The sequence below is a fragment of the Rhincodon typus genome, chromosome 4 (genome assembly GCF_021869965.1).
Source record: "Rhincodon typus isolate 14 chromosome 4, sRhiTyp1.1, whole genome shotgun sequence".
NCBI lineage: Eukaryota > Metazoa > Chordata > Chondrichthyes > Orectolobiformes > Rhincodontidae > Rhincodon > Rhincodon typus.
This window is the reverse complement of record NC_063335.1, coordinates 5,245,850-5,262,029: the sequence shown is the minus strand read 5'-3', so window position 1 is coordinate 5,262,029 and position 16,180 is coordinate 5,245,850. Positions and strand designations below refer to the sequence as shown.

Genomic DNA, 16,180 nt, shown 5'->3' with positions numbered 1-16,180 from the left:
AATACTCATTGTTACTGAAATCTGATATCTATAAGTGCCTGAAATTGATGATTTCAAGTACAAAATTCACTTAAAAACTTCAAGCATTTAAGCATTATCTGAAAAAAAGAAGTAAATTGCCTGATTTTGTATCACTAGTGAGTAAAAATAACATCTAAATTAAAATAAACCTAATTTAAAATGCTTCTCTTTAAAGTAACAAATACCAATATAACCACTTACTTGTTATCATTGATAAAATCTATTAGTTCCTGTTCCATTTTTAAAAGCATCATTCTGTCCCTGTAAAATGATAACCATTAAGTCATCATGAATATTAAGATTAAGGCAAACATCAAATAAATCAATTCTTCTACTTCGATCTCACTTATTCTGTATGGTCTATCACATCTTTTCCCAACCAAGAAAATAAGAAAATCATTTACTTTCAGCACTTTGTCAATAACATTCTTAAATTAACTGCTGCAAGTGTAACTTTTCCTCAGATTGTTGCCACCTTTCACAGTTAATACAGAACTAACGCATGGAAAAAAAATCAAAAGATTTAGAGTGAGTGCTTATCTCCTAACAGAACGATCAGCTTCACCACCTCAGGCTACTGTCATTGTATGCATTTTAACGTGAATTTTTCATACCTGATTTGTAGGTTCTTGAAACTGTCTCCATTTTGCTCAACAAATCTAGTGCCAATAAGAGACAGTATTAAGGCCATACGAGTAGCTAAAGTCAGCCATTTGGCCAATCGAGTCTGCTCCAACATTCAATGAGATCATGGCTGATCACAGAATCTTCAACTCAGTTTTCTTGCTTTATCCATATAACCCTCAGTTCTCTTACTGATTTATAGTCTATCCATTTCGGCAATTAATATACTTAATGGCTCAGCCTCTGTTGTAAGGAATTCCACAGATTCACTAGTTTCTGAGAGGAACAGAACCCTCATCTCTGTCTTAAATGGGTAACCCCTTACTCTGAGATTATGCCTAGTCTCTCTGTTAAAGCAAAACAAACTCCCTCATCTACCCTGTCAAATCCCTTAAGAATTTTATATATTTTAATAAGCTCATTTTTCATTCTACTAAACTCTAATGAGTACTGACCCAATTTACTCAAACTCTCCCCAGAGAAAAATCCCACCATACCCAGGATCAAACTGGTGATCCTTGACTGGACCCGCCTCCAATGCCCCAGCATACCTTTGCCTAGATGAGGGGACCAAAACTGTTCACAGTATTCCAGCTGTGAACTAATTAGTGCCTTGTACAGTTTTAGCAACCTTCCCTCCCCCCCAACTTTTATATTCCATTCCTTTTGGGAAAAAAAAGACAACAATTCCTTTGCTTTCCCTATTGTCCACTGTATGAATCAAAATCCTTCTGTGTTGCAACTTTCAGTTGTCTTTCTCCATTTAAATAATATTCAGCTCTTCTTTGCTTCCTGCCAAAGCACATAACCTCACATTTTCCCAGATTATATCCCATCTGAGGAGTTACCTTACCAATTCACTTACCTGTATATATCCCTCTGTAGCTTCTTTATAACATCTTCAATACTTGTCTAATTTTATTTTTGGGCCATCTGCAAACTTGGTGATAGTACCTTCACTCCCATCATAGTTTGCTAATACTCTATTCATGCAAATATATTACTCCCAATGATGTAGGCACTTATTACATAGTTTTATGTGTGGTACCTTATTGAACACCGTTTGGAATCCAATATATCACATCTACTGATTCTCCTTCATCTATCCTACTTGCTACCTCCTCAAAGAACTCTACTAAATTTGTCAGGCATAATTTCTCCTTAGTGAAACCATCCTGACTCTGTTTGATCATATTATGCGTTTCCAAATGCTCTGCTATTACATCCTTTATTGTAGATTCTAACATTTTCTCAACAACAGATGTGAAGCTAACTGGCCTATTGTTACCTTTTTGTTTTCTCTCTCCTTTTAAGTAAAGGCATTTCAGCGGCACCTTTCTAGACTCAGAGTTTTCAAAAATTTAAGGATTCCCTCTTTAACAGCATTGTGTGCCTACCTACACAAATGATCTGTAGCCGTTCAAGAAGGCAGCTCAATGTCACCTGACCAAGAGCAAAAAGGAATGGACAATAAGTACTGGCCCAGCCAATGACACCCATGTCCAATGAATGAATTATAAAAAACTGAAGATGAAACTAATACTTTTCATCATAATTATATTTAGGTATGAGCTTTTGTAAAATTACTTCTTAAATTCACTTTTTGAACCAATTCTCTTCTCATTTTCCACCACACACATGGAATTACCCATCAGCTGTGCAACAAGGGTCTACCCAGGGTCATTTTCAATATTCTGAACTTACATTGTAGGGTCACATTAGTCTTGTAAATTCTTCCGATTTCATTGATTTGAAACCTTGGACATGGCAAAATGTCCCAAAGGGCTTCACAAGAGTTTAATTAAACAAAACTGACACAAAGCAACTGGAAGACTTGTGGTCACATGACCAAACCTGTATAAAAGTAGCAACTTTTAAGGAGAGCTTAAGGGTGAGACAGACCTCCACAAATTTAGGAATTATGGATATCTAGATCTAGAGAGCTGAAAGCATGAAAACTGATGCAAAGTGATTAAAATCATGTTTGGATAGGGGACAAAAAAAATTGAGGAACATACAGTTTTTAAAGGCTGATCAGGCTCATAAACATTACAGAGATAGAAGTTACTCAGACATGGGAAAGTTGGAAAACAAGGTTAAGAATTTTATATAGAAGCTCTGCTGGATCAGCAGCCAACATAAGTCATTGAGCATTGGGGTTTGGGTACAAAGGCAATAGTGCAAGTTAAGATCTAAGTAGATCGCTGGAATGAACCATCACTTCTGTAGGGTGGACAATGATAGGCTGACCAGGAGACCATTGAAATGACAAGATCTTAACAAAGGAATAGACAGAATTTCAGCAGCTAATGAACTGAGGCAGAGTGGAGGCAGGCAGTGCTACAAAGATGAAATTAAGAAGTTTTGAAGATGAAGTAGATAAGATGGTTTTAACTTACATTAAATTTTCAAATATGACACCAAGGTTAAATGCCATCTGGATCAGCTCAGACTACAGCTGAGCAGAGAGACAGAATTAATATTTAGTGAAAAAATAGTGACTACAGAGAATGGCTTCAATCTTCTCAATATGCAGTCAGAGGAGATTTCTGTTCCTCTGGTGTTTTTTGTCGATTAAGTATTGTGACAAATCAAAGACAGTGGATTTGGAAAAGGTAGTGATGAAGTAAATCTGAACACTGTCAGCATATTCATAGAACCCGAAGAGGTTTTGAATGAAGGTGCCAAGAAATAGCTCAGAACTATATCCTTGAGAGGTCCAGAAGTGCTGGTGACGAGGAGCAAGTCATTGCAGGTGGCAAGCAAGTTACTGCCAGGTAGATAAGAATGGAACCAGGAAAATGTCCGACAACCAGTTAGAAACAGAGAAAGGCATTGAAGAAAGGATAGTATAGTCATCTGTTTGAGGGCCGATGACAGACTGAGAAGTAAGTAAAAAATTAGCTCACCATGGTCACTATCATTTGGGATATAATCATAAACATCTACAGGCATGTGAAGAGAAATCTATAGGTATGTGAAGAGAAAAAGATTAGTGAAGAAATTCACTGAGGATCCTTAGACAGCATCTCCCAAACCCATGACCACTACCATCTAGAAGGACAAGGGCAGAAGAAACAGTACCATCTGCAACTCACCATCCAGACTTGAAATATATTACTGTTCATTCAGCGTCACTGGGTCATAAACCAGGAACTCCCTCCTTAATAGCACTGTGGGTCTACCTACACCAAATGGTCTGCAGCCATTCAAGAAGGCAGCTCAACATATGCAGTCAGAAACAGGGAAAGTTATCATTGGGAACAAAGGGACCAATGAAACATAAACTTTGGCTCTGTCTTCAGAAAGGAAGACAAATAACATCCTAAAAATGCTAGGGAGCACAGGATTGAGTCAGAAGGAAGAACTGAAGAAATGCAATATTAATAGGGAAATGATGTTGATGAAATTATTAAAGGTCAAGTCATCCCTAGGGTTCAATAATCTACTTAACAGAATACATAAGGAAATGATCCTACAAAAAATGAATGCATTGGTCGTCATGTTTCAAGATTCTATAGACTCTGGAACAGCTCCTATAATGGATTGGAGGGTAGCTAATGCAACGCCAATAAAAAAGGAGATTTTATTTATTCATGGGATGAGGGCGACACTGGCCAGGCAGCATTTATTGCCCATCCCTAATTGGCCAGAGGGTAATTACGAGTCAATCACATTGCTGTGGGTCTGAAGTCGCATGTGGGCCAGGCCAGGTAAGAGGTGGAGAGAAAACAGGGAACAATAGGCTGACTAGCCTAAAATCGGTCACGGGGAATATTCCAGACTCCGTAATGAAAGATTTAACAGCAGACCGCTTGGAAAACAGGATTAGACAGGGTCAGCATGGATTTACAAAAGGAAAATCAAACACATCAAATGTAGTAGAATTTTTCAAGGGTGGAACTAGTAGAGTTGATCAGGGGAGCCACTGGATATGGTTTACTTGAATTTTTAGAAAGCTATTAATAAAGACTCACAGCATGTAAAATTAAAGCACATTGGATTGGAGGCAGTGTACCGACATGAAAGAGAAATGATTGGTAATCCAGAAATGAAGAGTAGGAATAAGCGTCTTTTTCCAAATGGCAGGTAGTGACTAGTGGGATACTGCAGCATTCAGTGCTCGGGCCTCGGCTATTCACAACATATATTAAAGATTCAGATGAGAGAACTAAATGTAATGTCTCCAAGTTTGCTGATGACACAAAGCTGTGTGGAAGGGTAAGCTGTAATGAGGATGCAGAGATGCTTCAGTGTAATTTGGACAAGTTCAGTGAGTGGGCAAATGCACGATGGATGAAATATAATGGGGATAAATGTAAGGTTAGCAAAAACAGGAAGGTGGATTATTACCTGAATAGTAATAGTTTGGGAAAGCAGGAGGTGCAGTGAAACCAGGGTGTCCTTGTACGGCATTCGCTGAAAGTAAGTATGCAGTGCCACAAGTGGTGAAGAAGGCATGTTGGCTTTTATAGTGAGAGATTTCAAGTACAGGAGCAGGAATGTCTTGTTGCAATTGTACAGGACCTTGGTGAGACCAGTCCTGGGGTAATGTGTGCAGCTTGTTCTAGCTATGGAGAGAATGCAACAAAGGTTTACCAGGCTGATTCCTGGGATGGCAGGACTGATGTATAAAGAGAGATTGGATCTGTCAGAGCTATATTGATTGAAGTTTCACAGAATGAGGGACGATCTCACAGAAAGTTATAAAATTCTAACCTTTGGAGAGGCATGGGAGGTTCAGGACAGGGCCATAATTTGCAAGAACAGAGGATCATGGGTAGTATTCCTGCAGAGAGGGAATCATTAACAACGTTAGTTAACATGGGAGCCAGGAAGAGTAGTTGCATTGTCAGTAAACTTCTGTTTAGGTTCAAGCTAGAAAGAAGTGAGACTCATGGAGAAGATGCGTTTGAAGAGTACATGATGATAAATAGGAAACAAACAAGAAAAAGGGAGGATTACAGGTGTAGGGCAGGGGAAACCTTTGGAGAAATGTTGCCCAATGTGCTAAGAGAGGGAAGCAGCTGAGGCACTAGAAGGCTGTTCTGATGGTTTTTGGAGGTAAGAGAGGAAGAGACAGGAAAGATGGTCTGTGATGGAGAACAGCAGAATCTGACAGTGCTTTCGTGGTTCTGTACAATGTGGTGATGATGGCGAAGCCAGTTGTTCACCATAGACATTAATGTCTGTGTCTGTTGGACTCTTCCCAAAGCCACAAGCATATCATTTGCTTACGCATGACATTAAGCAACAACTGCACAAAAACTAGCGCATCGTTTGAATGACAGTCATACAGAAAATGTTCAATACGACTTATTGACCACACCTGCGAATTTTAGCATGGAGCTGCCTGAAATAATAATATCTAATTTATTTTGAGTTCCATTGAGAATCTATATTTGAAAACTTACTTGTTTTATCTGGGCTGCTTTCAGAGTCGGGTAAACTAGTCATTGATGATGACAGTAGTTCTTTTAAATCAGTGGGGAAGGTGATGGCCCAGTGGTATTAGCACTAGACTGTTAATCCAGAGGCCCAGGTAAGTTCTGGGAACTCAGGTTCGAATTCTGCCAATGACAGATTGAATTCAATTGAAAAAAAGTCTGGAATTAAGAGTCTAATGATAACCATGAAACCATTGTTGGTTGTTAGAAAAGTCCACCAGGTTCACTAATGTCCTTTAGGGAAGGAAACTGCCATCATTACCTGGTCTGGCCTACATGTGACTCCAGACCCACAGCAATGTGGTTGACTCTTAACTGCCCTCTGGGTAATTAAGGATGGGCAATAAATGCTGCCTGGCCAGCGACACCCTCATCCCATAAATGAATAATAGAAAACTGCTGTAATTGTGCAGTTATTTCCTTCCAATAAAAATGTATATTTACATGTGGCATTTAAATGTTATCACTGATGTCATAATCATGTAAAGTTATATAACTTGCAGCACCAGAATCAATGATATCACAGAAAATTGAACATTCAAAAGGATAACATTGTTCAATTCAATTGATTTGTCAGCAAATACTACACCCAATATAAGTTTTCTTTCTTAAAATTCTTTTATCTCTTTCTCTCCTGGGTTATAGCTGTCTACGCGGCTTTAAATATTTTACTTCTTCTTCTCTGTCAAAAGATGGGCACTAATATTTGTTTTCTGCTCACTAATGAACCTGCTAAGTGTGTCCAACGTTTTGTATTCTGACAATAATTTCGTTTGCTGGAATTAAATTTTTGGTGCAACAGATGTTACATCAAACCCACAATCAATCCAATTTTTCCCAGTCACTGATGTCACAGGATTTTGTTTCAATATTTTCAATACTAAACACGCACTTTAGGAACCATTTTGATTTCTTTTTGAAAATAAGAGTGTTTTCTGATGAGAGATAGTAGGAAGTGCAGATGCTGGAGAATCCGAGACAACAAGGTGCAGAGCTGGATGAACACAGCAGGCCAAGCAGCATCATAGGAGCAAAAAGGCTGACGTTTCGGGCCTAGACCCTTCATCAGAAATGCCTCCATCACAGCCAATCACATGCAATCAACCAATAGGCAGAGCATAGACCTTTTTCTCAGCCCATCAGAGGGCTTCGCGTTGACATTTTAGATTTCCAGAATAGACCGGCAGTTTCTGGATCCTAAAGGCTGTTGGTACAGACCTACTCCAGCAGCAATAAGGTAAGCACTTTTAATCTTCTTGTGATAGGCTTGGGGTCATAGGGAGAGGAGTGTCAAGATGGTCAGAGGAAAAGGCAATAGGTTCACTTTCAGAGATTGCCCCTCTTGCCCCTGATCTGAGCCTCTGGTTACAGAAATTGGAGGCACCTCACCCACCAACTCTTAACCTGTCGGTAAATCCTTTCTCGCCTGCTGGGCAGAAAGATGATAATGGAATTGATAATGGACAACACAGTGTGGAACAGGAGGAACACAGCAGGTCAGGCAGCATCAGAGGAGCAGGAAAGCTGAAGTTTCGGGAAGAAGGGTCCCGACTTGAAATGTCAACTTTCCTGCTCCTCTGATGCTGCCTGGCCTGCTGTGTTCATTTAGCTCCACACTGTGTTATCCCTGACTTCAGCATCGGCAGTTCTTACCATCTCTGATAATGGACAAGGCAGGTTGAGGTCCTTACATGGACAATAATTGATTATTTAAGCCTTAATTTGTGGCAGGTCAAGAAAGTTAATGGAAGTGAAGTTGCCACAGATTCTCATCCAAAACTTAATTAGTAATGTGCTAAAACGGGAGTATCTCACTTGTGTCAACTCATGGAATTATTTCCCTTCTCACCGCTTCTCTTACTATCTGCCCCTACTTCCTACAGTGAGAAAAATTGCAGACAGGTGATCACGGAGGCGAGCTGCTATGTTTTTAGGGTTTGATTGTGGGGCTGTGGGAAACCGTCCTGTTTGTCCTGGCCCATAAGCAATGCTGTAAGATGCATTTACCTGACTGATCTGAGGCTTCTCTACCTCCTCTTACCAGATTTCCTGAGGCTTGCGTAACATGGACCATGGATTGAAAATAGAGTTCATGTAAAAATGGAAGCAAGTAGCCTCCTTAAAATGTTCTCCATGACCAGCTGCAATTGTGAAGTTACATCAATTTACCCTTCATTGACTATCTTCCTGAAAACCACAGTGAGCAGTTTCTGCTAGGGTTGGGTATTTTTAACATTTTAACCAAACCCAGCTGTTTTTTTTGGGGGGGTGGGGTGGTTAAAGTCTAGCCCATTATTCCAGTTCCATGACATACCCAAGCATTAGTTAAACCTGCTGTTGCATCTCAGATATTTTGGTAAATATAACACAGTTTGAATTGGCAAATTATTAGTATACAGAGTACTCTAAAAATAAAATTGAAATAAATGTTTACCAGGTTATCCCTTTAAATATGGAAGTACTAACCTGGGATTATTCTTTAATGTATTAATAAGAAATTCATGCAAATCTATCCCTGTAGAATCTGTGTACTCTTGACTGCAATCTGCAACAAAAGAACATACTTTTAACAGACATTCATTATGTTTTCAATCTAATTTTCCAAATTAAAAAATAGATATTAATTGGTGTGGATCATTTAATTGAAATAGTGACCTTCCAAGCTAAATCGGTAAACAAAGATGAAACGTTATTACTCTGACTAGACTCTGAAGCAGCATGTGTTAATGTGAATCAGGTCTAATACATCTAAAACAACTCCATGCAATTCAGATTGGTATGACTGCCAGCCTAAGAGGAGGTGAAGGCCTTGAAACAAAAGGCGAACTAAATGGAGCAGCATATACATGTCTTTATTCCCATTGGAACCACAATGACTCAAAATTGCTGGTGTGTTATACCTTTTCCACGTTTGACAGAGACATTAGCTTTAAAAGACTGCAGTGAATTTAATTTGCACATACAAGCAAATTCAGCAGTTTATGGGCAGTGAATATCAATAAAGAAGCTAAGGGTATATATCCATTCTTGCCAGGCTTTTAGCTGGGTGATGGAAATTGTCACACAACACATAACGATTTGAAACTCGCATGCCTTTTCTTTGCTGCAATCCACATTTTTTAAAAGCACTAATAGCAGCGCCATGAGCTCCTCATTATTTTTCCTGTAATCTTTGGCCAAACATCTCCATATTGTGAACTAATTTCCCTTGTTATTGCTTTTCCTGAAACTTAATTAACATAAGACAATCCTACTGTACTGATGCTCTGCTCATACATTTTGGAGTACATAAAATTACTTCAATCCTAACATTGTTTAAGAGTGGTCACTATTTAGGTAAATTCAATTAATAAGCTTTCCTGTGTATGTTCCTTCACATTACAAAAATGGTTTTGTTTCTTGATGGACTTACAGTGGGAAAGAAGGTATGAGGTTCTCTTTCACAAAAGACAAAGAAACCTGATAAACATGGTAATAATTTACAAAATTTTCGAGTTTCAGAAATTATAAGTCACAATATTAAGATGATGAATGATATGTATGAAGTGGTTTTGTTAAGCTATACATAGCAGAACCTGTGAGAACTTATAGGAATTACATAATATAGATTCACACTCTCGATCCTCCACATGCCAAGTGGCTGATGTTTTCCCCAATGCTCTGGAGAGAAATGATACGAAGATGTGACACTTTTCTGCAGTGAGGAAACACTAATGAGAGCATTAAGGGTCATCAGGGCCACACCCATCCAGTTTATCGTGGCTGATTTCATAATAAAAATCAAAGTATACCCTTTGTCAAGAACATTGTTAGCCTCAGGTAAGGAAATGGCAAATCATACTTCTAAAGAGGGATTGTAATAAAAAATGTCTTAAATGATGGGACATAACAACAAACATTTTCAGTATTTTTAAATAATTTAGAACATAGTGATTTAGAAACTTTGCAAAATAAGCAATGAATCAGTATATCTTACAAAGTTCAGGTAAACTATTATACAGTATATGTACCTCTCCAAATATACCAAGAGCAAACAAATCTCAAGAAATGCTTTGAATTATAAGCACACATTAAACAAGAGTCTAATTCCATTACAATTCAACCGTTTAAGATTTCCAGTGCTGTGGTACAGAACTTTGTATGATCTCATATCAATAATATAGGTGTAAAGTCAGCATACTCTATATGATTTGACTGACTAGTCTGAAAACCAAGTTGACTTCAGTGTCAGAATTTCTGAAATGCAATCATGAAGTGTGAATCTCTGTGTGAGTACAATAATTCATGAATTTTACCACATTTTTCAGAAAAGACACACTATTACATAGGAAAACTCAAACAGTCTAAAAATAGCAGGGAATATGTTGAGAGTCAAAAATATTGATTACTCTTTATCATTAGATGTTTGTGCAATGGATTTCACAGATCACTAATTATCTAGGAACTTCACTTTGTTAGGTACTGCTCATAACTGTTTTTGAAGTAACAGGGTAGCAATCTAAGGAAAGAACAGCTAATAAATATCCATCACCAGATTAAGGTTCTGGAGTTCCCTACCTAACTGTCCAGTGCATGTGCCTGGAGTAAGAAGGCAACGCTTCACCATCATCTCAAGAAATAGGCAAAAAATGTTGTTATTGCCAGAGATGCCCTCATTCCAGGAATGAATTAATAAAAAAGAAATTGTGGTATTAACGTACTGAAAATTGGTTAAGTTTGACGCTTTTTATTCAGATTGTTTATAGTAATGTCAGAGGGTGGACCAATACAATTGATAGTCTCTAACTTTTAGAATTTATAGATGCAAATTGCTAGAATTTCATATTGCTCATTTTTTTTAACCATTGAAGCAAACCAATCTTTGATAGAGTAAAAACTAATAAGGATTTTTCTTTATTCATTACCAACGCGACAAAGTTATTGTCTATTTGACACCAGAAAGGATTATGAGATTTGTAACAGTCATCCATTGCAGGTTGGGCAAAGGGATATTTTGTTCTAGGAATATTTTACTGAAAATAACAAGACAAAAGATCAATGCAAACGATACTCAGAGGTAATTTTAGAATCATATCTGTGAATGTTAATGTAGTCAGTTTTTCATGATAATGTCAATTCATTACTTAACTATTACCTATCTTAAGTAAACATTTGTATTTCCCCACTTGCTGTTCCACATATGTCCCAACTGGTAATGCTAACTGTTAGCAACCAACACCAACTTTGAATTGTGCAATGAAAACTAAGAATATTTTGATCAGGAGAATCACATGAAATAATTAATCTTTTGCATGATATTGTACAATTTAACTCTGCCAGACTTCTTCCAGACCACATTTCATCCTTTATTACAATGAGGCTTAATTTTGAGAACCTTGTCGTCATCACCCAGTTACACTTTCCATCTGGTGAAAATGAAAGGCACTGATCATAATGTCTATAACAATTGCAGAGGAAGCCAACATGTGTATTTGAGAAAAGAACATGCAATTTAAAAGTTTAAAGAAAACGTAAACTCGTTGTACATAGGCTTACAGCAGTTGTAACAAGTTTCAATCCCAAAGTAATATACTGGCATTTTGCTTTTCAAATAAATAGTTTGAAGATATTTTAGTTACTCAAAGCAAAAGAAAACCTAACTCCAGACTGCTATGTCAATACAATGAAGTCTGTGTCAATGATAAAAATTGTACATCAGAGAAGATGAGAATAAAAGAGCAATGAACCTAAAATTCAATGAAACTAGCCTTTCTTTTGTTCTTTGGATCAATTGATACTTTGAAAACACCCAATGTTTGCATCTCTATTTACTCACTTGACATTTATTAGTCTTTGAGCATAAATATTCCATCTCGTATTCATTTTATATTTAATTTTCAACATCATTAAAGTGCTAGTCTGGTCTCATTGTGTAGTGACAGTCTTGCCACTCAGTCTGAAGGTCATGACTCACTCCAGAAGAAAATCAAAGAAGTAAAAAGTTGACCACACTCAAAACAGCAAGATGAATTACTGGTAGCCTAACAGGAATCAGCAGTGAGGTAATTGTTCTCATGGTAAGAAAAGGAATACAAATCACTGGTCTCCACAAAACAAAGCTGAAAGGCAATGAAGTAAGATAAATCGATAGCGGACAGAATTAGAGAAGAAATGGTGTTGGCCTAATATTAGGTGAAGAAATGAACATAACGTTCATTCTCATGTTATAAAATTCTTCGAAGTTCATAAGTGTAAGGTTGGTAGCATGTTTTGTTTAGGTGAAGAAATCTATTGAAACAGCTTTTACAGACTGTCGATAATCAAGCTTTAAGTCTCAAAAGAGATTAAACTACTCACATGGCAATACCAGATTTCTCAAAAGCCTTTCACAAAATTCCTCATGACAAGTCCTGCCCAAACTCCTGTGGAACTGGGGGTCATTATTAAATTTGATCCTCTATTTCCTCACCAACAGAAGAGAAAGAGTGGTGTATGATGGGGAATCATCCTCTCCTAGAGATGTCCTCTCTGGAGCGCCCCTTACCATTGTGTTAGGACCTTTAGTCTTCTTGAAACACATAAAGGACCTACACAACAAGTTAAAAACAGTGTGTTTTCAGATGACTAGATGGAATATGCAAAAGGAATAAAACTCAAAATCATATCAATTCGTTGCAAGATCATTTTCTGGAATTGAAAAAAAATTCCAGGATGAAAAGGAGATGGCACACACTGCTAAAAAAAATACTATGTCATGCACATTGCTAAGGAAAAGGGTCCAATTACAGATAACTAAGTTCTGTAATCTAATTCTCCAAAAGGCAGATGCACGACAATCCCTGGGGGTTTACCTTAAAAATAATCTTTGATGAGGATTCCACATTCAGCAAAAAACATCCAAGGCAAACAGGATTCTTGGATTTCAGAGGAAGGACCCTTGGGCATTGCAATGAAAATATCAATGTTATAGCTTACCAAACAAATGACTGTCCAATCCTGGAGAATGCAGGTTGTATGTAGGATCCTTTGAGAAATAATAATAAAACTGAAGCAATCCAAAACCTGCTGCACAATTCTCAGTACGGGAAATACACCAGTGTCACATCCGTGATTAAAGATTTGGTGTAGGGATCACTACGGCGAATGAGGGAAAAAATATACCTACATGTTCTATAAGATATGTAACAGACTGGGAATTGACAGATATCAATATGTACTGTCCTCAGGAAATGTCAAAAATGAAGTAGTCATCCACTCAAGCTATAAAATTCAGTTGTTTCCAAGACACTGCATCAATAATCTTTACTCACAAGAAAAATCCCTGGAACAGGTTACCAATAGGAATAGCTACAACCCCAATACTGAATCTTCAAGACTCATTGTTAGATTCTTCCCATTTAACATTATCAGGTCATCTCAGCAAGCCATCCTGGTTTGGTTAGTTGTACCCATAAAAATGTTTGCAGAATACGTATTATAAAGGCGACACAACAAAAGCAGAAGCAAACGCAGTGAGCAGAATCAGTGACAAAATAATCCAAATTATCAATTACAGCTGAAACGCAGAATATGATCAGTTGTTGTACATCACAGAGTAATTGCAGACTGGAGGAGAAAGAAGAAATCTGAACGACACAGTTCAAACCATAGGCAGTAACAGGCCAGGGGAAATAGGTGATCTATTTAAAGTGGGAAGTATACGAAACTTGTTACAACAATTGTGCTTGTGCACAATGAAAGCTATGAGGTTATTCATGATGGAAACAGTTTGAGGGAGCAAATGAAAGAAACAGCCAAGATCCTGGAATTTGTTGTTGTGCTAACAGGTAATGATAAAAAAAATGCAGAAGATTCCTCCTAAACTACAACAGAAGTGATAGTGAAAGACAGCTGAACTACAGTATGGTTAGTACAGAACATGCGAAGGAATCGAAGAACTGCAAAGTCTTTGCAAGCAGGACTGCTCAAAATAGACAGCTGGTAGCAGAGTTCTGTGCAAAGTAAACAAGTCAGCAGAAGTCGAGAGGTAGACAGGACATCTGGTGGTGGCATTTCAAAAATTTGCAAGTTGCAGAAAAATTAAGATAGCAGATGGAGAGACAGCTAAGAGAAATAGAACAAAGTCATACAGACTCTGTGGAAGACTAGTAGAACTCAGTGGCAGATGTGATGAGAAAACCGAGTGCAGAAGTGTGAAAGGAGATCAGCAGACCAGAACAGGGCTGGTAAATAAACCTTGTAATGTAATCAAATGACAGAAAGTGCAGTAAAACTAAAGAAGGAACTTATTAAAGAAGTGGAAACAGTTAGGTCTCAAGAAAATAAAGAGCAGTACAAAAAGACGAAAAGGAATGCAAAGAAAGTGATTGCAAGAGGAAGATTTCTGACCGTGGAAGGAATATTTGAAAGTCTTCATACTAAAGAAGAAAAAAAAATTGCAACAAGATAGATGAACAAGAGTTGTGAGAAACGATGGACGAAGAGAAATGAGTTGCTTCAAGTATCTGGTGTCAGTTGTAGGTGAAGATGAAAGAGGTGAATGCAAACTAAACAGCAGATTAATGCCAGTTGGAGTAGTTGGAAGACATGTAATGAACTGTTGAATGATGGAAGGTACTGCTAAAACTGCAAGGAAGACAGTTGTGAAACTAACCTTGTTAGGTAGCGAGCAACATCAAGAAGAGAGTAACAATGACTGAACAGAAATGAGAATTGGATGCCAAGATGGATATACAGAGTGAGGAAGGATGAGATTAGGAAGTAGTAAGATGGTTAATGAAAACTGTGGATGTTGAAATAAAGTAATCAGGGAAAGATTAAAAGACCACGGTTATAATTTACCGTGAGAGAGAGAAGATGCGGTGAATGATTGGTGGAAACGGAAGCAGAGTGTAGGAAGAAGGAGAAAAGGAGGTGTAAAACCAGATGTAAGGATGTAGTGATGAGATCATTAATTGAAGGAGGAGTGAGTTGCATTCTGGAGTCATGAGCCCGGTGGTGAGTGGATACATTTTGCAACTCAGCAGCCATGTTCTGTTTTCTTCTGGTTGTTCCAATGTTAATGGAAAAGTGGATTGATACAGAACAAAGGTTTTATTACTGCTACAAGGATACCAAGCAGTCACCTGGATAATGTGCTCCAATTGGGTCCACACCAACTGAGGGACCAGAACTCCTCCTGGATGTGGTAATTCTCAAATCTTACATGTAGTATTTTCAAAGCAGGCTTTCGGTAGCCAATAGCTTCCTGCAGCATTTGCTTGTCTGGAGAAGTTGCATTCCTGCTCCACATGCTTTCCATGGCAAGAGAAAATGAAATTCATTCATCTACCTTTATATACAGAACTTCCCGACTGCCCCCAAGCAATAGTGACTGGTGAACTGCGAAATGTTGGAAATATCACCTGCTTCAGCCTGGAAGGGGACTGATGCAAAAAAATTCTCACAGTTGCATTCACCTTCATAGCCACTGACAATGTTGTCCCCTCCCTGCTGTGGCACTACAGGGTTACCTGCAGCAGATGACAGATTTCAATAAGCATCTCCTTCACTAAGTGAAGATTTTCCACCCACTGTTCCTCACTGAAGGTCATGTACAAGAAGTATTCCCTGAAGACTCGTAGGTGAATGTGACCCATCTTTCTTCCTCCCTTTTTAGGCCACTTCTCTCCTCTGTACCATTTCTGTTAAACCTCCCAATCACACTGTAGGCCAAGAGAATTAGAAACCAAAACACTTATGCCCAGGAGCAAGTGATCTGAGAAGACCTTTTGAAGTGAGAACCAAAATGTGTTGTAGCACTCTCTCGAGGACTTCAGCAACTTTACACAGCACTATAACCACCAAACACTTTGATGAACTTAACATGTAGAAATCAGTCAAAAATTAACCTGAAAGTAACTGATGATCCTTTTAAATAGCACAGGACAAGAGGCTGAGGATGAGTTTGCAAAATTCCTCTTGTTGTTGCATGAACATAACTGTTAGCTAGTGTATTCAGGCTGAATCAGAGATAGTAGGAACTGCAGATGCTGGAGAATCCAAGACAACAAGGTGCAGGGCTGGATGAACACAGCAGGCCAAGCAGCATCATAGGAGCATGATGCTGC

General features: G+C 38.2%; 1 protein-coding gene across 1 annotated transcript in view; it reads right to left on the bottom strand.

The window, feature by feature from the left end:
- LOC109916186 (cAMP-regulated phosphoprotein 21-like) overlaps positions 1–16,180 on the bottom strand; it is a 136,819-nt gene that overhangs the window by 75,474 nt on the left and 45,165 nt on the right. The window contains exons 4-6 of the mRNA XM_048595623.1: positions 11,227–11,293; positions 8,559–8,637; positions 223–282 (exon numbers count right to left, since the gene is read on the bottom strand). Of these exons, the coding sequence (XP_048451580.1) occupies positions 223–282; positions 8,559–8,637; positions 11,227–11,293 (206 nt within the window). The remainder of the gene's footprint in view (positions 1–222; positions 283–8,558; positions 8,638–11,226; positions 11,294–16,180) is intronic.